The sequence below is a fragment of the Paramormyrops kingsleyae genome, chromosome 8 (assembly GCF_048594095.1).
Source record: "Paramormyrops kingsleyae isolate MSU_618 chromosome 8, PKINGS_0.4, whole genome shotgun sequence".
Lineage (NCBI taxonomy): Eukaryota > Metazoa > Chordata > Actinopteri > Osteoglossiformes > Mormyridae > Paramormyrops > Paramormyrops kingsleyae.
Window position 1 is genome coordinate 10576565 of NC_132804.1, and position 21500 is coordinate 10598064.

The window sequence follows — 21500 nt, forward strand, 5'->3', positions numbered from 1 at the left end:
AATCCCTCCATGGAAATGCCTCAGCAGACCATCACTGACCCACCACCAGCCGGTCATGCTGAACAATGTTACATTCTCCATTCTCATTGTTTGGTCAGAGACATTCACACCAGTGGCCAACTGGAGGTCATTTTGTAGGGCTCTGGGAGTGCTCATCCTGTTCCTCCTTGCACAATGGAGCAGATACTGGTCCTGCTAATGGGTTAAGGACCTTCTACGGCCCTGTCCAGCTCTCCCTAGAGTAACTGCATGCCTGTCTCCTGGGATCTCCTCCATGCCCTTGAGACTATGCTGGGAGACACAGCAAACCTTAATAGCAATGGCACATATAGATGCGCCATCCAGGACAGGTTGGACTACCTGTGCAACCTCTGTGGTTCCAGGTAGTGCACCTGTTGTTAATTTCATTAACACCAAAGCAGCTGAAACTGATTAACAACCCCCTCTGCTACTTCACTGACCAGATCACTATCCCAGAAGTTTAATTGAATCAGACTATACTTTGATTAAAAAGTGTTCCTTCAATTTTTTTTGAGCAGTGTATTAATATAGGTCTTTAGTCTTAGCTCATGCAAATACTGACGTGGTCATTGCCAACTACCAATAGGTGAGCTCTCTCCAGCACAAGCAGGAAGCAGCGAAACAGGTATACAGAATCTCAGGTACATTAGACAGACATGGAGGCGACTAAGAAATTACAGCGGGTACGGCTCACGGTCCAGTATTAACAGTACAGAGGTATAATGCTTTGAACACAGCTTGCACTGCACTTTAAACTTACTATTCTATTTAGCACTACTCTGTCCTATTGTGCAGTGATGTGTATTTATTCAACATAGAAAAACATTTTGCAAGAATTACGCTCTTGATTGCATTTATCCTCTGTAATACAAAAGCACATGTACGGCAGTGAAATGTAGGGAAATAGTGTCTTGGAAATAGTGACCCTACAAGGTCCCCTGTTTTTGCAAAATAATAATCTTTGACTGACACATTGTCTTCAGATATGAGTGTAGGGTTAATATAGAACGCCGTAGGAGCGACACCGCTGCCTCGCTTTTGTCTGCCGTGCTGATATTGCCATGTTGGCTTGCAGGCGAAATAATGTTTTGCTTAGGCACCACTTTATTCCGGTTCATTTACCGTCGCAGTCGAATTTAAACAGACCTTGGAGAGTGGGAGGTGCTTTGTGCTTTATGGTCTCTGGAGGAAGAAAATCACCCAGCAGTTTTCGTACGGCATGGTAACTCACTACATGGTCGCAGGACACAAGAGTACTCACAATGAGGTAGGTCCTTAAGAGGGAGTTTAGTCAATCTATCTGGAGATACCACGTTAAACATAATAGTACAACACTAGCTTGATAAGTGTTATTTTATGTTTTGCATTTTTTTCTATTTGACTTCATACGATTGTACTCTAGCCATGGTCAAAGTGAGCAGTGTAGATTTAATTAGAGCTTTAAATTTTAACAGGTTGGCGTACATTTTATAATAACGGCATTTTGATATATGTTTTCTTCACCTGTCATCGTCAATAGACTGTGCATACATTTTAAACGACAAAAATCGCTTTTTTTCGTGTCTTGAAATGTCACTATAGGCCACTATAGAGTGGATAAAACACTTAAAAATAACAAATAGATTTGAGACCAATTTAGTCTAGGTATTAAAAAAAAAAACCGCTCTGCTGTAATTGGTATTAGTACGAACAAAAAGGCCTAATTAAAACGAAACAATTAAGAATATAACATATATTATACTGACCGTTTTTTTTATTGCGTTGATGAACAGAATACCCACACCGCGTCTTTTTCAACAGTAATATTTTAATAGATGGAAGACAGCAGCTTTAACTGTTACAAAAGAACCCGAAAATGAATATGAGACGAACTTTATGTGACTACAGATGCTCAAATTTACATTTTGAAAATTATGTATAAGACCTCCTCTTCCTTAACTTAGCACGTTGTATCATTGTTCTTTGAAATATTATCACAATAAACAACAATATGTGCGGATAAAAAATGTGAATACTGTATGAACAGACAAGTAGCAGGATTTATAAACTTGGTCTATATGTTATACTATGTATCGCGTTTTCTTTCAGTTGCTAACATTTTAAGTTACATATACGTTGCGCGCATTTCTAAAACGAACCGAGGAAATTTTAAAACGGATGCAAGCAAAACTGAGAGGACATTAAAAAAGGAGTACTATTTCTTTACGAACACATTTCGTGTGAACGTATACCTTCCAAATGAGCCGCTTAAGACTTGTTTATAAGCGTTAAGTTTCCTGCTTATTTCGATGGAAAATTTAAATAGGCCTATCTGAGCCCCGGAATATCGTCTAAGTAATACCAATGCGTGCTTCCTTGGGTATACTAACGATATTTAGATTTAAACTGATGAATTTATTTGTGGAAACGGTAGTTTATTTATAGCTCCTTGGACTTAATGTATGACTATTATTTGTTTGCCATGCTTATCAAAGCATGTTATGCAGTATAGACTAATGTGCAACTAGTGTTTTTACACCGGAAAGGTGGAGATTTGGATTACCACCCCCACAACTAACTGAAAAAATTCACAACTTTAAAGGACTAGGTCACCATTTTCCCCCACGTAACTGAAGGGTGTGCTCGTTACCTGAGGGGGTGCAGGATAGTCGGCTTTGCCGGCGTTTTTCACCCTGCGTTTCTCTGGTGAAGCACTAAGGCATGCCTTCCCTTGTGAAAAAATAGTGTACTGAAGTATTTACTTAAAAAATACACTTGGCACAAAAAATATACTTTCAGCAAAGTCTATTAAGTGTGTTTTATCCCTAAAAAAATGTACTAATGTGTATTTGATTACACACATACTTTTATTAAAGTGTGCTTCAGTGTACTTAATTATGTTTAAATGCACAATATATTTTCTAAAAGTACACAGAAGTATAATGTCAGTGTATTTAAAAAAAAAAAAAAGTGTGTAAAGAGAATGCATTTTTATGACACTTCTAGTGATCAAAGCACACTGTTAATACACTTTAGTGCACTATTTTTCCCACAAGGGTTGACTACCGTGTGCGTGTGAAAACTGTAAAAACCGATCATCTGCTGTGTTGCCTACCGCTTCCTAATTTCTCACTGCCATGTGAAAGCTGCTTCTAACAGCAATTAAATTAAGCACACGTAAAGTCTTTTTTATGAGAACCATTCTGTCTCATGGGTGAAGTTTTTGAGAATGTAGGAAGCTCGTTAGTTCTGTTATCCTGATTTTAGACTAAAATCTGAAAAACTTGTTTTTAGTGGTTGTGTTGGTAATATACTATTAGTCCTTTTAGTTTGCATTGTTAGAAGTAGTTGTGTGGCTCCTACTCCAGTACTATGTACACTTGCAGTAGAGCACTCATAGGAAGCTCAGCCTAGCTGTGCTTAGACCTATTTGAGCCCTGGGCAGCATGTATGTGTTATTTGTCTCACTTGTATGTTGCTTTGGGCAGAGTTACCTGCTAAATGCTCTATTATATTGGGGGTGTCGTGGTGACTTAGGAGACAGTGCTGTACCACCCGGTACGGGGGTCCGAATCCTGCCCAGCTCTGTGTGTGTGGAGGTTGTATACGTTTTCCATGGTGCGTGGGTCTGCTCCACAGCTTCCTCCTGCACTCCAAGAACTTGCAGCGTGAGTCATGGTGAAGCGGCAGCCACCTTTCAGTGCCCAAGAAGCTGGGGGTTGAAGGCCTTCCTCAAAGGCCCATGGATATGCGGCTGGTCTGCTGAGGCCGGGCTCGACCCAGCAACCTTTCAGTCACGGGCACAGAGACTTATAAAATTATAGATGTTGTAATAACAGAATTGAGAGTATCATTCTGCATGCCACTCCCCTCAACCTTTTCACAAAAGGTTGAAATTAGATCCTTGATCAGTCAAATATATGCAGAAAAGCTAAGATTCAAATATGTTTCTATTTGTTTATGTAAAATACGGATGTGGCTCCAGTATGTGTGTGATAATACAATGAGATTTTAAAAGTAGGGACACATGCTCGACAGGGATGGGGGGGGGGGGGTTCCTGCTCTGTAGGTCATATAGGGAAGGCTAATGTTTGTTTTGGGTGAGAAGGTTCACAAATTCTTCAGGCACAGGGGTTGGATAACTTCATGCAGGTGTTTAACAAGACAGCTGGGAGGGACGAAGTGAAAGGCAGCGATGTCGACACTATTCAAATGCTCAAACGACACGATTGATTTTATCAGTGCGATACTGTAAATACAGGAAATGTCAACTGGCTCGCTTCAAAGATCTGATTGGCCAGGTAAAGCTGATTCCGCATATTTCCTAATGGTATCCCAAGATGAAAGAACAGATTTACCCTAGTGTATAAGGCTTATGGCTGTAAATAAAGGCTTGTTGGTTGGTACAGTCAGGAAACTTCATAGCTGTAACCATTACTTCGTGCCTTGAGGGGCAGGGTGATGGGCACCACGGTAGGTAGGGCTATTTCCTGTAACTGTAGCCCTTAACAACCTGCATCACAACGAGAGGAAAACATGCAGGTCACAACAAGTCCAAGCAGAATTTACTGTCGGCTTCTCCTCCCCAGTTTACCTGCGTTGTGGGCGCTGAGCTCACTCAGCCTGGCTGCGATTATTTTTGATTATCATCCCCCAAACTGGGAAACGACATCTTTGGAGGGCAGCGTGTCTGGGCTTCGTTCAGACACGACTCTGTTCTGCCTCACTGTTCGCCTGTTTTTGCCAGGTTTGTGTTGTCTGACTGCACTCAGGAACCAGTGCTTCTGTTTTCCATCTGTTCCTGCATCTCCTCTTTATATAGCAAGTCGGGATGCGCATCTCCGTCACTGAGGCCGATGCGAAACACCCAACGCATTGACAACGATCTGAGTAAAGATACATATGAAGCAAGTACCAATGTGACATGATACGATTCACCCCTATTGCGATGCAGTGCGATTCAACACCTTCTCATTCAACTCAATGCGATGCAAAAAAACATATGATGCTTTGCAATGATACAGGTAGTTTGACAGCAGTGGAGAACTGGAGATGAGACAGTGCGCTTGTGAAACAGTTTAGGAAGGGGGAAGCAATCTTAATATGACATTGTTGGTAAAGAATGATTGGTGGCATTTCTAATTGATAAAGGCATCGGGCATAATTCTGTATTAATAAATCAGATTTTGCCAATGCAAAGATGCTGGAAATGATGCATTCAGAGTTCCTCCCAAATCCTACCTGGTGCATATTAAGTGGCTGTCACGTCGTTAAATTTTTTTGGTGGTGCACCGATGTAGTTCAGTGTCACGATCCCTAATGGTCAGATTTACGTCTTTGTTTGAATAACTTGCCAAAATAGTTGTCTCTTCTTGTTCCCGTCCTTTTTTATAGCTGGCACATCTGTCTCTCGCCATTTCAACTGTGAGGCCAGGAAAGATAAGATGGTCCTGGGACTTAGTACACAGTATAATAATACCATGGTAACAGGGCTGTAACCTGGCATAATACTATGGTAACAGGGCTGTAACCTGGCATAATACCATGGTAACAGGGCTGTAACCTGGCATAATACCATGGTAACAGGGCTGTAATCTGGCATAATACCATGGTAACAGGGCTGTAACCTGGCATAATACCATGGTAACAGGGCTGTAACCTGGCATAATACCATGGTAACAGGGCTGTAACCTGGCATAATACCATGGTAACAGAGCTGTAACCTGGCATAATACCATGGTAACAGAGCTGTAACCTGGCATAATACCATGGTAACAGAGCTGTAACCTGGCATAAAACCATGGTAACAGGGCTGTAACCTGGCATAATACCATGGTAACAGGGCTGTAACCTGGCATAATACCATGGTAACAGGGCTGTAATCTGGCATAATACCATGGTAACAGGGCTGTAACCTGGCATAATACCATGGTAACAGGGCTGTAATCTGGCATAATACCATGGTAACAGAGCTGTAACCTGGCATAATACCATGGTAACAGGGCTGTAACCTGGCATCATACATTTTTTAAAAATCAGAAAAAAGGTCGATGGCTTTGGAGATAGAGACACACTTTTGAGTCCACAAACACAGAAAAGTCACAACAACAGAAATGGACAGCCTCTGATCTGGCCTGATCTGTGGTTACTGACTGCAGCTTGATACTCTCTTTGGAATAAAAAAAATAGTTTTCAAACACGCGCTCATGGGACACAACACAGTACTGACATTTTCCTTTGGTTGCCTTGATTAATTTGACTTTGTTCCTCCTTCCAGACCCTTGCACAGAACAAAAGGCTTTGTTATACTGATATTTTGTACTGTCCTCGGACTACTCATGACCACCTATGGCCCGAACTCAATCAGGTAATTGTGTGTTTCTTCTATTTTTATTGTCAGTAGCCATAGTGTCATTTTCCTTTAAACAGGAGCTCTCTGTTTCCTTTTTGCAAAAATGAAACAACAAACAGCAAAAAGTGACGCTATTGTGAATGAATATGTTTTTGAAAGCCGGATTCTGTTCTCACAACTGCTGAGGCAAGATGATATGATCATCTGAAAATTAACAATATATCCCTAATCATAAACTAGTGGCCACATATTGATATCCGAAAAACAATATGCATAAGTATAGCACTAAGATGACCCTTATTGTGAGAGTAATCCACAATATTTTTTCTACTTTTTTTTTTTTTTTTTTTGTTGAAAAAGTGCTCGTCTCTGATTGGCTGCATTGCCTTGAAATGAACAATGAATGTATTGGCTTTATAAAACACTTTAACTGAAATATATATATATATATATATATAATATATGAATCTCCAATTCATGCAGTTACCATTTTTGTCATTTTTTTTATTATTTAAGTTTTTTTTTTAATTTTAATTTTTTTTTAATCTTCTCTTCCTTTTGAAGAGAAGATTAACCCAACTTCAGACCTGGTAACGGGTGTCTACTTTGTTCAGTGATTCAGATAAGTTTTCATATAAGGAACATTGTAGTAAATTGTGCAATCGTCTAGCACCTCCATTTTGGTGCATTGTAAATCATGATAAGAGAGAACATTAATGCAAGCAAGTTAAGTCAAATATGGCTTTATTATTACATCAGTCTTGTTTAGTACACTGACACAAAATGTTGACATGAAATAACATCGCAAATTAAAAGCAAGTGATTTAAAGAAAAAACGGATATTACTGGATATGACCTATGACCTATGCACACTGAAAGCAATATGGTTTGTGAGCCACCCGCTGTCATTTATAAGGATATTGTTAATTTTATGGTTTTTCAAACATCATTTCGTAACACTAAAGGAAAAGAGAGAACTGCTCATCTCAGGTTAACAAGCACACCACAGGAAACCTGACACCAGTGTAATTAGGGGACTGGGTGAAGACAGGAATACCGTCCTGTGAAACAAAAAGAGACACCTTTGTTTAAAACTATGCAACATGTGTGTAATTCTGCAAAACAGGGAGATGCGTTCTGTAAAACTGCCCCTCATCGTGAAGGGTATGCAGGTTTAATAAACTATTTTAACTTCCGTGTTTTTGGCAGGTTCTTGGAAGGATTGATCCCTATGGATGTGTGTCCATTACCTTATGGCAGGAAACTCTGGGATGGAACAGACGGCTTTCTGGATCTCTGGTGAGCTGGTTTACTTGGTCCAAGGTCTCCTGACACTGTGGCCTGTTGTTGTTTACATCTGCCTCTCCTGTGCTACCACTGGTGTGCAGAAACTGTAAATTTCTTGTGAATGAACTTGGCATATTCAGAGTGCAGTGCTCAACTAATTTGTGTCCAGTGACAATACCCAAGCTAAGCACTGTCCTGTAACCCATCCTGCCCTGAGTGTAGGCCGCTCCTGTGTGTATGCAGATGTCTGCTCCAATGTCTGTCCTTTAAATTTTAAGCAGACGGAAATCCCCTCTTCTTCTTTGTGAAGGGAGGGTGGTAGAAATACCAGTTAGTTAAATAGTAATTGGACCAGTTTGACGAGGTGGTGTTCTACAATGACAGCTTGTTTTAAAAAAAATGGCCCTAAAAGTAATATGATCTGAATAGCAGCACCTGTAGTAGGAGGGACTAAAGTGCACTGCGAGTGACCTAAGCGAGGTTCCAGGCCCCAACAAGCATTAAAAGGTCTTCAGAAACACAAAAATTTGGCATTAAATGAAGGTCATTCTGCCGCTTCTCATCTCAGATACATCCAGTATGAGCTCCACCTAGGATTTTGGAATAATAGATTACTGCTCTATACATGATGTATTAGCTACGCATAATGCAATAACAAATACCTTATCAAGACTTATAAGGTAATAAACTGCTGAAAATATAATATGTGCAAAAATGTTACTATGGATGAGGATATAACAAAGTTTTTACATTTTGAGTTATTACATTTATACTGTTGCATTTTTTGTGGTAAATGTATTTTCTCCAACTGAAGCATTACTCAGTTGTGACATCAGTTGTGGCTTGGGGGGGGGGGGGGGCGATGCGGAGAGCCATTCGTGACTGGTCTGGAGTGTGGCAGGACGTACTCGACATAAATGGTGCAATAACATGTGCAGATGCACAGCAGCCAGTCAGCTCGCTTTCTCTCCTGGAAACTAGATTTGTTAAAACCGCACAAACACAGGTGCCATGTGCCCTGACAATTAAACCCACGAGGGGAGTTGGAGCTCTGGCAGACTTTAACCCTGAAACCAGTAAGGAGATCGTAGTGTCAGACTGTATATCCACACCAGGCATCGATAGCTAAACATGGCTGACAGCCCTCTCAGATGCATGGATTCATTCAGTTGGCGCTCATTTGAATCACAGCAGCTACAATGTGTGTCCCTCCCCTTCAGGGCCAGAACGGATGTCCAGACGTGCACGTACTGGGGTGCCCCGATAATTTGGGAAGGGATGTTTGACCCCAGCGTGTTTGACCAGCTGCACAAGGAGAAGAGCACCAGAGTGGCACTGACCGTGTTCGCAGTGGGAAGGTGTGTTCTGTTGCAATCCTTTTGTGTAAAGTCATGCTGTGGAAACACATGAGTGACACCTCAGCCTGTTAGTGCTGCTGGAGGAAGTAGTGATGGATTTTGTCAAATCGTTTTTTTGCTCTTATCAACTGAGACATTCTGTTCGGTGGAGTGGAAAAGCCAGAACAATATAAGACAGGATATTGTTATTCTATGTATACAAAGATATTTTGTGTGGCAACTTGCAGACAGAAAACAGCAGTAGATATGAAGAGGCATATACAGACGTTCCAGAAGATTCGGCTGATCGTAACTTGAAATGTTTGTAAATCGTCATTCAACATCATTTTAAGGGTATATGCAAGTACTACAAAGAAGTAGGATGCCGGGAGTACGCACGCTACGCTGCTGCGCCGCGGGAGTAGCGGCCAGAAGTCGTACTAGGCGGAATTGGCACGCAGAAAGAAAAATTGATATTGCGGACAGGAAACGGGAGCCCGAGGAACACAATTTGGACTTACAGTCCTCTTCGTTTGAATGTCTGAAAGTTCGTAAGTTGAAAGTTCGTAAGTTCGTAAGTTAAGAAGGCTCCAGGCCCAGATGGATATCCAGTAGTATTCTATAAATACATCCAGCACCGGATATAAGAACATAAGAAATTTACAAACGAGAGGAGGCCATTCGGCCCATCAAGCTCGTTTGGGGAGAACTTAACTAATAGCTCAGAGTTGTTAAAATCTTATCTAGCTCTGATTTAAAGGAACCCAGGGTTTTAGCTTCCGCTACACTAGCAGGAAGACTATTCCATACTCTAACTACATGCTGTGTAAAGAAGTGCTTCCTCAAATTTGTTTTAAAATGTTCTCCTGCTAATTTCCACTTATGGCCACGAGTTCTAGTATTTAGACTAATATTGAAATAGTCATTTGGCTGAACAGCATCCAGACCCGTTAGAATCTAACAGACAGTCTTCTAACCGAGATAGGAGTGATGTATCATCAGGGTTAATAGATATATATAACTGTGTATCATCTGCATAACAATGAAACCCAACACCATGATTTCTAATAATGTTACCAAGAGGTAGCATGTATAGGGTAAACAGTAGTGGGCCCAGTACTGATCCCTGTGGGACACCGTATGTGACTTTGGTGGCCTTGGATGAAAAATAAAAATAATCTTAATATCAACCAATATAGAGACAGTTTGCTGGACCATATTAGTCTTGATACAGCTTCTGCCGCCACATTAGACCAATCTCTCTGGGCTCCTTTGATCAGCTCCATCACCTAGTGGGGGTGGGGGTCACAGGTTTCTCCCGCTTTGGTCTTCGTTGTTGGCGTGGGGGGGGGCATATGGGCTTGGGGCGTCTGGGGGTGGGTTTCTGGGGGAGTTCGGCGTTGGGACTGTGGTCCTGGCCTTGGTGGGGCTTTGGTGGCTCTTGGGGGGTGTCTTTCTGGTGGCTGTATGCGGCGCTGCTGGGGGAGCCTGTGCCGGCGGAGGTAGGTTACCGGCCTGGCGGCCGTGCTGCTCCTGGGTAGGTCCGGGGCGGGCTTGGGGTTCTGGGGGCGCTCTGCCTCCGGGCTGGGATTCCGGCTGGGCCGGGGGGGGCTTGGGTCCTGGTGGGTGTGTCGCCGGGGTGTGGGTTGGCGTGTGCACTGGGGCCCGGCCCTGGTGCGGGGATTGTTACCATCTGTCCGCAGGTGGTCCCTGCCTTAGGGGTATCCACTCTGCGGGGGGGGGGGGGGGGGGATCCAATAGAGGAGGAGAAAGGACTCAACCTGGGTGTCTATTGTCTTATGTAGTCTGGGAGTTGACTGAATGGTGGGGTGGGTGTAGTTTTTCCCTCTGTGGTGGGGTCCGGTTGGCCGCCCCGGGCTCTGTGGTGCCCGGTGGTGCCGCTGCTCTGAGCCCCGGTCTGGATGGGCCTGGGCCCCCCGCCCTGGGTGGATTTCAGGGAACGGGGGTGCTTATGGGGGTCAGCGGGGGAGCTGGCTCCAGAGGGGGGGTATTTTGCCCCCCCCCCCCGATCCTTTCCTCCCCATCCCTAAGTGCTTCCCTCCTCCCGCTCCATTACACCAACACACATGTAGGGCTTTGAGGTGCAGGTGTGTTGCTGGGATGCAGGGGAGGTATTCCTCCTCTGTCCCCCCGTGACCACCTGTGTCTCAATCACACATCACAACTTAGACACTCTCATTATTTACTCTCTCATGACACATACATTTAGGGCCTTGGGGTGGGCACACAAAATGGCATCCGGAGGGCGGTCTGTTTACTCAGCCTTACCTCTGGTGCCAGTGCCTCAATTTTAAGTCGCACATAGACACTGAGGGTTCTGGGGAGGGACCGAGCTGACACCAGCTGTTGATTGGCAGAGGGTGGTTAGCACCATGCCCTTCCCCTGTTTTAAAGCACTTTTAGAAGAACACGCACCAACACCACATATGAGCAGGCGGAGGGAAGCATGGGGTCTTTTCACACCCCCGTTCTCTGTTCACCATCTGGGGCCGGGGGCTGGGAAGAGCTGGCTGTCCGGGGTGGACTTCTTGTCCCCACGCCAGAGGAAAAAAGGGGTCCATCTCCGAGGTCTGGTGACAGATTGCCCCTCTGGGGGCGGTGGTGCCTGGATCTCGGAGTATGGAGTATATATGGGGAGGGTGAGTGTGTGTACGGCGTTCATTTCTGTGTGTCTCCAGGGTGGGGCGAATGGGTGAATATTTGTTTGTGTGTGCATGAGGGTGGGAACGTATGCTTGTGTATGTGTGTGCCCCCAGCTGCCGATGTGTTGGTGGTTCTTTATGTCCGGGGCTGGATGCTCTGGTGTGTGCTGGCTCACTCTTGGCGGTTGCCTGGCGGGGCCTGGCCCTCCTGGCTCTGTCGGGTCCCGGCTGGGGGGTGGGGGGCCCTTGGGCCCGGGGTCCGGTCTGCCCTGGTGTGGCCAGCTGCTGCCGGAGCCTGCGTGCTCGCCGCCACGGCCCCCTGGGGCTCCTGCGATGTGGCTGCCGGATGGCCCCCCTCCGGAGTGCTCCTCTGCCCTTTTCTGGGTGGGGGCTGCAATTGTCCCTGCGGTGGTCCTCCTGGGATTCCCGTGCCCTGGGGGGCCTCTGGATGTCTGGGGCCCGGGTCTCCTCCGTGTCAGCTTCATGTCCTGGGGGGGGGCGGGGCTATGGCTCCCCACACACACTACTAGACATTTACATGGAGAAACCTTATGAACACCAGCGCACTGACACACACAGGTGTGCGGTCAGGTGCTCACTAGTGCTGTCTTGATCGGCTGTTGCTTCTGGGGTTGTGTTGTAATGCTGGGTGTGTGCGCTGTTCAACAACATTTAACGTTTGCTTTTCGATGGGATTCGTACAGATGTTGGTTGTTGTTTACTCTCTTCAGCAGACATTAAAGCAGATTATTTGTTTTTTTTTTCTTTTTTTTTCTCTCCCCCTCTCTCTATCTCCCTTCTTCTCCTTTCCCCCCTACCCCCCCCCCCTCCCTCTCCTCCTTTTGAGGAACTAAATAAAAATAAATAAATATTTAAATAGAAATAAAGCAGTCCTCTGCAGAGGGGGGTGGTGGAGGGAATATATAAAAAATGAAAGTTCGTAAGTAGAGGAGCATCTGTACATTAAAGACTTTCTGACATATACAAAATAAAATCAATCAAAAGCAAATAAGTAAAAAACATTATGGTCAGAAGACATTGCTCAGTCAAAGTGAAACTGGGTACAGTGGTATATTTTTATTTTCATTACAACACACGGACAGAACGTGCACAGTAGAGAGCAGTCCAGGCTGGAGGTTTCGAAATGATGTCAGTCTGAATCACATGTCAGATAATCACATGTCAGATAGTTGCTATGAATTCTTTGTCACAATCCCTCTACCTTTCAACAGTGCTGGAAAAAGTACTCAGTTTAATAATAATAATTAATACTTTATTGATCCCCGTGGGGAAATTGTTTTTATGCCTCCCTCAACTTGCGCTTTGTAGAGCAAGCTGTCTGCGAAGGGAAGCGACCAGTAGCAGCGCCCAGGGAGCTGGGGGTTGAGGGTCTTGCTCAAGGAACCGCAGACGTGCTGAGGCTGGGCTTGAACCGGCGACCTTGTGATTACAGGCACACGGCTTAGCCCACTGAGCCACACGCTGCCCCCAAACATACATTCCCATACCGGGAGTCGAACCCGGGCCGCCTGGGTGAAAACCAGGAATTCTAACCGCTAGACCATATGGGATTGCAAATTTTCATACTTAACTGAAAGTACAGATACCACACCAAAATACTAATCAAGTAAAAGTAAAAAAAAATATTCCTGGTGTTAAAAGTAGGCTATTTAAGTTAAAAGTACTATACTTTCAAATCTATTGATCTTACAAAAAGTAACCTGTCCTTTTAAACCTGTCCCTCAAGACAGGTTGGAATATAACATTGTAAGTTAGAGTGTAGCCCAATAAGGAAAACTGAGTAGGACATTTTCTTTTTATTTAGAAAAAGCAGTCAAAGTCGCCAAGCTTGCTGGCGCAGATTAGCAGAATGACTTTTTTTTCCTGTGGTGAATGATAGATCAATATACAGGCAGGATTTAATAATAAATTACAGTGGTACCTTGGAACACAAACTTAATTTGTTCCACAAGACTGGTCGAGTTATGATTTGGTCAAGGTCCAAGTCAAATTCCCCCATAAGGAATAATGTAAATGAATGTAATCTGTTATTTACCTACCTAACTAATTGTAAAAAGGATTATCAATCAATATAAAACTAATACACAAAATGAAAAAGCACATGTAGAAAAGCAATAAACTTGAAATAAACGACAATTCCATACTCCGAAGCGAGAGCAGACACACATGCACCACCTGCATATCCAATAGTATTATATATCATAGCGTATAATAATAGGTGCAAAGATACGAATGATTTTATAAATATATATATATATGAAAGAAGCAATAATGCATGTGTTCATAATTAATGGTGATAATTAATCCAAATAATCAATGAAATGCACAAGCAGTGGCAAAGCTATTCACACTCAGATGTGCCGTCATGACCAACCTTCACTTTTACACTGGGGAGCCCGTTTCAGTCCTGGCAGGAGACCAACACGTGAGTCCCGAGAAAGTGCCGGGCGATGTGTGCTCTATCCCACAGCTGAGCTCCGGTCAGTACTGAGATCTCCCCCTTCCTTTATACTAATTTGGGCGCTGCGTGTGGGCAGGGGACGAGCTGGCCAGGCTCGCCCCTCCCCTCAGGCAGTGCGTTCTCAAATTTCCAATTTTGTCCGGGTAATGCTGCTTGTGGTTTCAATCAGAAATGATAAGGCAAGTTCCCATAATCAGTGCGTCCCCCTCTTCCTGATGATGGGATAAGTGTCCTGCACACCAATCAGTGGGGTACAAAACTTATTCGGCAACACTTTCTCTCGTCCTTAGGAAATCCCCTCAGAAAAACATGGAAAGCGTCTTTGAACATGGTAAGCATATCATAAAACAAATTAACAAGACAAGCATCCTTGAACAGAATAAGTTATTTTTAGGCCAGGATAAGCATTTTGGCTCCTTTCATAAGAAACAAGTTATTCATGAAAAACAAGTTATATAAGTGATCAGTAAAAAACATGCTTCTGTAGTTCAACCTTGGCACAATAATGTTATGGGTGAATCGGACGACGTATATGAATCCCAGGATGATTAATCCACATCTCAATCACCTCATATATATGTCTGCTAGGTGGAGTTACTACACCTAATCGTGAGTAATGGAGTCCGACAGTTGCAACTTCCCCAATCATCACGGTGACAGGGGGACATTCAACAAATTTCTTTAATTCTATGCTATGTGAGCGACGTGGCCAGTTGCATGGCCACCTGTGAGTTCATCTTAATACATGGTAACTGCATAATTAGTCCTGCTGACCAACCCCGTGGTGCCACATTATGTCAGCCAATCACGAACAGTGGGTGGAATCAACAAATGAAAAGGTTTGCCTTGGGGACCCAGCACAGGTGTGTCGAAATGGTAATCCCAACGGCAATTACGAATCATACAACATCGTATTTCTAAAATGACGTCGATTCCATGGATTTTGTTCGCAAGTATATGGCCACTTTTACGTTTAAGTCCTGACTTCTTTAAATCCAACAAGTTATCCAGTTAAGCAAGAAATTGAGCTTCGTGGACAAGCGCCGTTTGGTCAAAATTGGGTGCAAATGGCGGGGCCAACTTTACTTTCACGTGACCGTGCAAAGAAACATATCTCAGAAACTAAAGAATCACATGGGGGTACGCCATGTTCATCTAAACCTCCAGGATCAGGTTTTTTTTAGGGTAATCTGCCAGCCATTAGTATCTGTGAGTGGCTGAAGTAGCTGTGTTTGTTTTACAAAGGGACCAGAGCTCTGGAAAATACAGCTCTGGAAAAAATTGACACCACTGCAAAATTTTCAGTTTCACTCATTCTTATTTTATGAGTATGTGTCTGTATAAAACATACATTCTTTTGCAAACTCCAGCCTGGTTCTTCCCTTAATTAATGAAGGGCTTCTTCCTTGCTTTATGGGATTTCAGTCTTGCTTCAAGGAGCCGGTTATGAACTGTCCTAGCAGTGCACTTCACACCACTTAATGTCACCTGTACTTTTTGTCATCCTCTGATTAATGAGGCACTGCTGGATTAGTTAACGGTTAACAGTCATCTCTGGCGTTAGAGCTCCTTCTGCCCTCTATCTGGCTCCCACTGTCTCCTGCTTCACCTTCTTCTTCTGTCCTGCTGTCTTGGACACTTTGAGCCTGGAAGCAGCGCCTCACAGTGCAGCCTCCTGCCAGCAGAACCAGGATAAAAGCCGGATTTAAGAAATCAGACTTTTAAAAAATACAGTGTGGGCTCTTAATTTTTTCGGAGCTGTTATGTAAGAGGCCTGAGCTGTTTTTCTTCGTTTCATTTTCTAAATTTCTTATTTTACCTTTAGCCAATTTTCTTTATCTCTTACACTTTGACTGTGATAATTTGATATTTTTATAAAGTATCTTTTTGAGTAAACAGTTTTTGTCAGAATGAAGCTTATTCTATTGTCTAGATATTTCAAAAGGGTTGCAATTCTGGTGTGATTAGTGTCTTTGGATATTTACTGAACGCCTTTTTGTGTGTGCGCAAGTTTACGGGGGGGCGCTGATTTTGTCACTGCAGTATTGAAGACTAGCCTACATCCATGGCTGGTGTCAGCATTAGTGAGCCTATTTCAAGGAAAGTCTGAGTGTCATGTTATTCAAAAATTCTTGCTCACTCAGGGATGAAAGTGGTCTGACCGGGAGTCCGATGATCTTGGAGCAGACTTTCACACTGAGTATGACCTTGTTGACCCCAAAGCTGTTGAGCTTCCTTAGGAGATATTGCCACTGCTGACATCTCCTTAGAATGTCCTCGGTGTTGGAGGCAAACTGTAGGGTGCAGTCGAAGATAGTGCCCAGATATTTGTACTCCACACTGTGTTTAAGCGCTGGGCCAGAAAAAGATTTTGATTTTACTGTTCTAAATGCAGCCAAAGAGTGATTTGCAAAAAACTAAAACCGCAGATTAAAATTATGATAAACTTTGCTGATGCTGGAGGAGATTCTTGTGCTTACAAAGTATGTGCAGCACAGATGAACATGGTGCAAAATGGGCAGAATACAAAGATGGTACTCAGTGCAAATAAGTAAATGTGGGGCATGCAAATTAAAAAGTTCTCTGCGCAAACATAATACCCTGAAAAGCAGAATATTGGAACATCAAGGAAGTAAATATTTTAAAAGAAGGATAAATTACCAGTGGTATTCGTACAAGATAGGATGCTTCCTGACATATATACACATATATGTTACATGCATGTTTGATATGTGTTATTAATGTCGTCCAATAAGGACAACCACCCAGCCTCCAACGCCATTGGATAGAGGTTAACAAATGACTGACATTACCCAATCTCATGCTTATGCTGAGGGGAAGGGGAATGTCACCCTAGGGGATCAGCCACTGGCTTAGCTAGAGTCTTCTAATTAGGGAAGGATTTTGCTGCAGGGTTTGAGAGTTCCTATATATGTACCCTTCCCACAAGGTATACAGTGCACGTTCTTAAATCTGACAAACATCCAAATTCAAACAATACCAATAACTGGGAAAATAGCTGTTTACTGAGCATGATATTAGCCTTTTTTCAGATGCACAACAAAGGCTTAAATTGATTTGGCAAAGTAGCATATGGAGCCGTCATTATATGTGAACAATGGTAGTAGCAGAAAAACTGTGAACCTTGTATTGGGATATAGGCTCCGATTTAGTGAAGAGTAGGAATCCTATCTTACATATTCACTTGTCATAGTGCTGTCCTGCATCTCTAAATTAATCACATGCAAGGTATGCTGATCTTACAAGCTACCCTCTCTCTGTGGATGTTCTACAGGTATCTGGATGCCTACCTTTTGCCTTTCCTGATGTCTGCAGAGCAATACTTCATGGTGGGTCTACCTGTGACGTATTACGTGTTTACAGACTATCCAGAGAAGATTCCTAGTCTCAAGCTGGGCCAAGGGAGGACTCTTGAGGTCATTCAGGTCGCCAGGGAGAATCGCTGGCAGGATGTGTCCATGATGCGCATGAAGACCATCACTGATGCTATTGACGGTCACATCCACCACCAATGCGAATATGTCTTCTGCTTTGACGTGGACCAGATTTTTACTGGCCGGTTTGGCTCAGAAGCTCTTGGAGATTCAGTGGCTCTACTTCACTCATTCTACTACCACAGACCCAAGATGTTCTACACCTATGACCACAACCCCAAATCGGAGGCCTACATGGATAAAGGGGATTTCTATTACCATGCTGCCGTCTTCGGCGGCCGGTGGCAGAAAGTGAGAAACTTGACTGAGGCATGTTACCAGGGCATCATGAAGGACAAGGAGAACGAGGTGGAAGCCTTGTGGCACGACGAGAGCCACCTGAACAAGTATTTGTTTCTCCACAAACCAACCAAGGTGCTCTCCCCCGAGTACTGTTGGTCAATGTTCATCGGCCACCGCAACGACATACGTGTCCACCGCCTGCTTTGGGCCCAAAAACAATACAACGCACTCAGGAACTGAGCAGTGTGGCACCTGGAAGACTGGTGCAGATACCACATGACTCAAAGTCACTCAAGTTCAGAATGTGTAAATTCTTTGTTGTCTCTGCGATAATAATGTCCGTTTCCGCATGTTCTGAACATACACTGAATATCAGGTCTCAAATTATGCACTCCGTGCCACTTCATACCAAAGATGTTCCATGTTCCAGTGTGGATTATGTTAGTCTTTATTCATGCATAACCTAGATGAAGGTGGGGAGAACCTGAGTCATTTGCCCTTAGGGTTTAGCTCTCTGTGAAGGTCACAAAGAAAGCAGAACCATTCGTCGTGAACCAGAGGCCTTGGTGCCGAAAAGCTGATTTCAAATTCAAGTAAAATTAAAATTGCACTATAGTCCATCCAGAAACAGTACGACAAGGGTTTACTGTAAATTCATACATTTGTGGTTGACGCAGGGTCTCTCACACAGCTCTGCTTGCTGCTTTGGACGGGAGACGGAATGTTTGCTTTGGAATTTACTTTATTCCTAAACTGCTTTTATGTAGGTCTTTGCTGTCATGTACACATGAAAGTGTGATGGTAGCTGCATGTTCAACATTCATGTTGTACAAACGTTAAACATTGAGTGCCTTGAATATTTCACATTCATAGCTGTCCACAGTCCAAATGTATGTGTTTGTTTTGTGTTTTTATTAAAGATAATTTTTTTTGCATTAAGCTATGCCAGTACAGGCTGTCATTTGTAACATGTTTCAAACACGTTCTTTAGGGAAGGAATAATCAACACAGGATACAAAGTTACGTTAAGTTCTTGATGCTTTTAGTTTACCATCCACCCTCCAGATTAGGTCATTGTTGCAGAAGTAAAGAAGATTACTTCTACTGTTTATTAATTTTAATATACTCTCCATGAATTATCACCAGTGAAGTACTGTTAATAGGATTTACCATAGTTCTGAGTGGGGAAAAAAGTGTACAGTTTTGAATTTCACTTGAATTTGAGTTACTAATAATGTCTGCATATACTGGCTACAAACACTTAAAAAAAAAAAAAAAGTAACAATAAGAGTCTCACTGTAGCCAACAGGTTGAAGGCTGAGGCCTGTTAAATGGGTGGTGCTACTGCCACCTGGTGGGAACTGAGGGGGTGACAATTTTTACCGTTGCCATCCACTCAGCGTGGTGAAACTGAGCAGGGGCCAGCAGGGTGTGGGTACCGGCAGAGAAGCTTCTCTAAGCCGCTACATGGGCTGTGACCACTACTGTTGCAACCTTTCATGCGAATAGAGAGACTACAACTCCCACAGAACATCAGGAGGGCAATAAGTGATGGCTTCCCTGCAGGTACCTCACCAAAGCCATCCCCCTTGCAGAACACATGACAGGTACGCTAATTATATTCCGGCTTAACATTTATCCTCCCAGTTTTATCTGAGGGTGACTGGAGGGACCCAGAACCTTCGGTACCAGACACAATTGGACTTAGGGGACCACCTTCAAGCAGACCACATGTGTGATGGTCTATAAATTTGAGCTGGTTTGACTGACGGCTGTCACAGCCTCCTGATGACCCCCTTCATTGCTGTCTTCTCAGCCACTGGTTGAAAGCCAGGCTGTTAGAGAAGCTTGGCTGTGTTGCGTATCAGTCAGGTGGCTGCTTTGGATGTGGCACAATGAAATGGAGTATAAACTAATATAACGGTATAAATTGCTGATGTGCGAATTTTCGTTTTACAGGGTGGTTTGGGCAACCTTATTAATATTCATGAGAGAAGTGCTACCTTATTGGCCAGTGAATGTCTTAGAGTTCACCAGCCAATTAGGTAGCTTCTCTCATGAATTTTAATAAGTTTTTTCAAACCACAATTAAATAAAAACATGTAGCACTTGTCAATAGGAGTATGTTCACAGGCCAATCAGGTAACATATCTCACGAATGTAAATCAGTTTTCCCAAACCACCCTGTAGAATGAAAATTCTCATCCTCTGCTGGTACAAGAATGCATCCATATGCAAAACCCCAACTGAAAATGTTGGCTGTTATGTCAGTATGCGGGGCAAAGGGTCAAAATGCTGTGCAATACAACACAAAGCGGAACACCTGGCCACCATAAATCGAAAACAATTGACTTTTGCGACTAATAACCTTTCTACAGTAGCAGACAGTGCTGTTACACTTGTGGAGCCTGAGTCTCCTATACTCAAAACTGGTAGAATTTATGTATAATTTTGTCATTATGGTTTTCAGTGGCCTACATCTGGTCTACATCAATGGTCTATATCAGGTCTATATCAGTGGTCTACATCAGGTTTACGTCAGGTTCGATCTATCAAATTTAGAAAAATGGTACCAGCCACCTCATGGAGATATCAGGAGGGTCATTGGGTATATATTGAATATCCCCGTATCCCAGTATGACAATTTGTAATTATTGTCTCACAATATAAATTTCTTGTTGTTCTCTGATAGAGGATATTGACCCAATCCCATGGTGAGGTCATGTGTCTATACTGAAAATACAAAATTTCTCATACTGAAAAAATGCATATTCTTTTCCCTGCTGCCTGTAAAGGCGCTATACAAGATCTATCTGCAGAAGCCAATAAAAGTGTAAGATGGACCATGTGAAAGCCAAATTAAGACCCAAATAGAAATCATTAGAGCATCAGCTAAAAGTGAGTGGATACTGTAAGTGGCAAATTAGTTAGCCTAGATTTGTTCGGTTTCTCAGTTTATAGAACAGACCTGAACTTCCAGTTAACAAACCTAGCTTAGTTGCCATATTTTTGTTTATGATGCTTACTTATGCATTTATATGCAGAAGGATTTGAACACGGGACCCTGTTCTGTAAACTACTTACTACTACTGCTTTCACCTGTAAAAAGGTGTTTGCAACAATCATTTATGTTTTAGATCAAACAGCTGGAATAAAAGGCGACTTACAGTCCAAATGATTCCTTAAGCTTTGAAAAATATATATTTTTTAAAGTGATCATCTCCCTGCAATGGGTTGGGGTCCCGTCTTGGATTATTCCCTGCCTTGTGTCTGTAGCTTCCGGGATAGGCTCTAGACCCCTACGGCTCTGTTTAAGACAAGCGGTTATGGAAAATTGATGGATGGATGGATGGATGGATGGTTAGGTTGTTGAAGAATGAAACGTATGGAAAGAGCAGAGCTCTTGTAATACACTAGGTGGCAGCAGAGTAACTCATACTAGGAGAACAATGACCATTTTGATACCTTAGAATTCTTTAAAGTGTCACTATATTATTATTTTGATAACATAAAAATCTGGCTCAAGTTTTATTATATCCATCCATCCATCCATCCATCCATCCATCCACCCACCATGCCATTGATCCAGTACAGGGAAATTTCTTTATACTCAACAGTATAATAAAGATTAGCTATAAATAC

General features: G+C 43.0%; 1 protein-coding gene and 1 non-coding gene across 5 annotated transcripts; one reads left to right on the top strand and one right to left on the bottom strand.

Moving 5' to 3' along the window:
- The first annotated feature begins 480 nt into the window (after positions 1 to 480).
- On the top strand, positions 481 to 18797 carry LOC111857101 (alpha-1,3-galactosyltransferase 2-like). 4 transcript variants are annotated; one of them, XM_023837617.2, is made up of 5 exons: positions 481 to 662; positions 6278 to 6367; positions 7562 to 7651; positions 8860 to 8997; positions 17417 to 18797. In XM_023837617.2, exons 2-5 carry the CDS (start codon positions 6339 to 6341, stop codon positions 18096 to 18098), a joined length of 939 nt encoding a protein of 312 aa, XP_023693385.1. In that variant the 5' UTR covers positions 481 to 662; positions 6278 to 6338; the 3' UTR covers positions 18099 to 18797. The 4 variants fall into 4 exon arrangements, with proteins under 4 accessions (XP_023693385.1, XP_023693386.1, XP_023693384.1 ...); XM_023837618.2 differs by having other exon boundaries at positions 481 to 646; XM_023837616.2 differs by lacking the exon at positions 481 to 662 and adding an exon at positions 670 to 738.
- trnae-uuc (transfer RNA glutamic acid (anticodon UUC)) lies at positions 13139 to 13210 on the bottom strand. The gene has a single exon. It is a non-coding gene; the product is annotated as a tRNA-Glu (tRNA).
- Positions 18798 to 21500: the final 2703 nt, after the last annotated feature.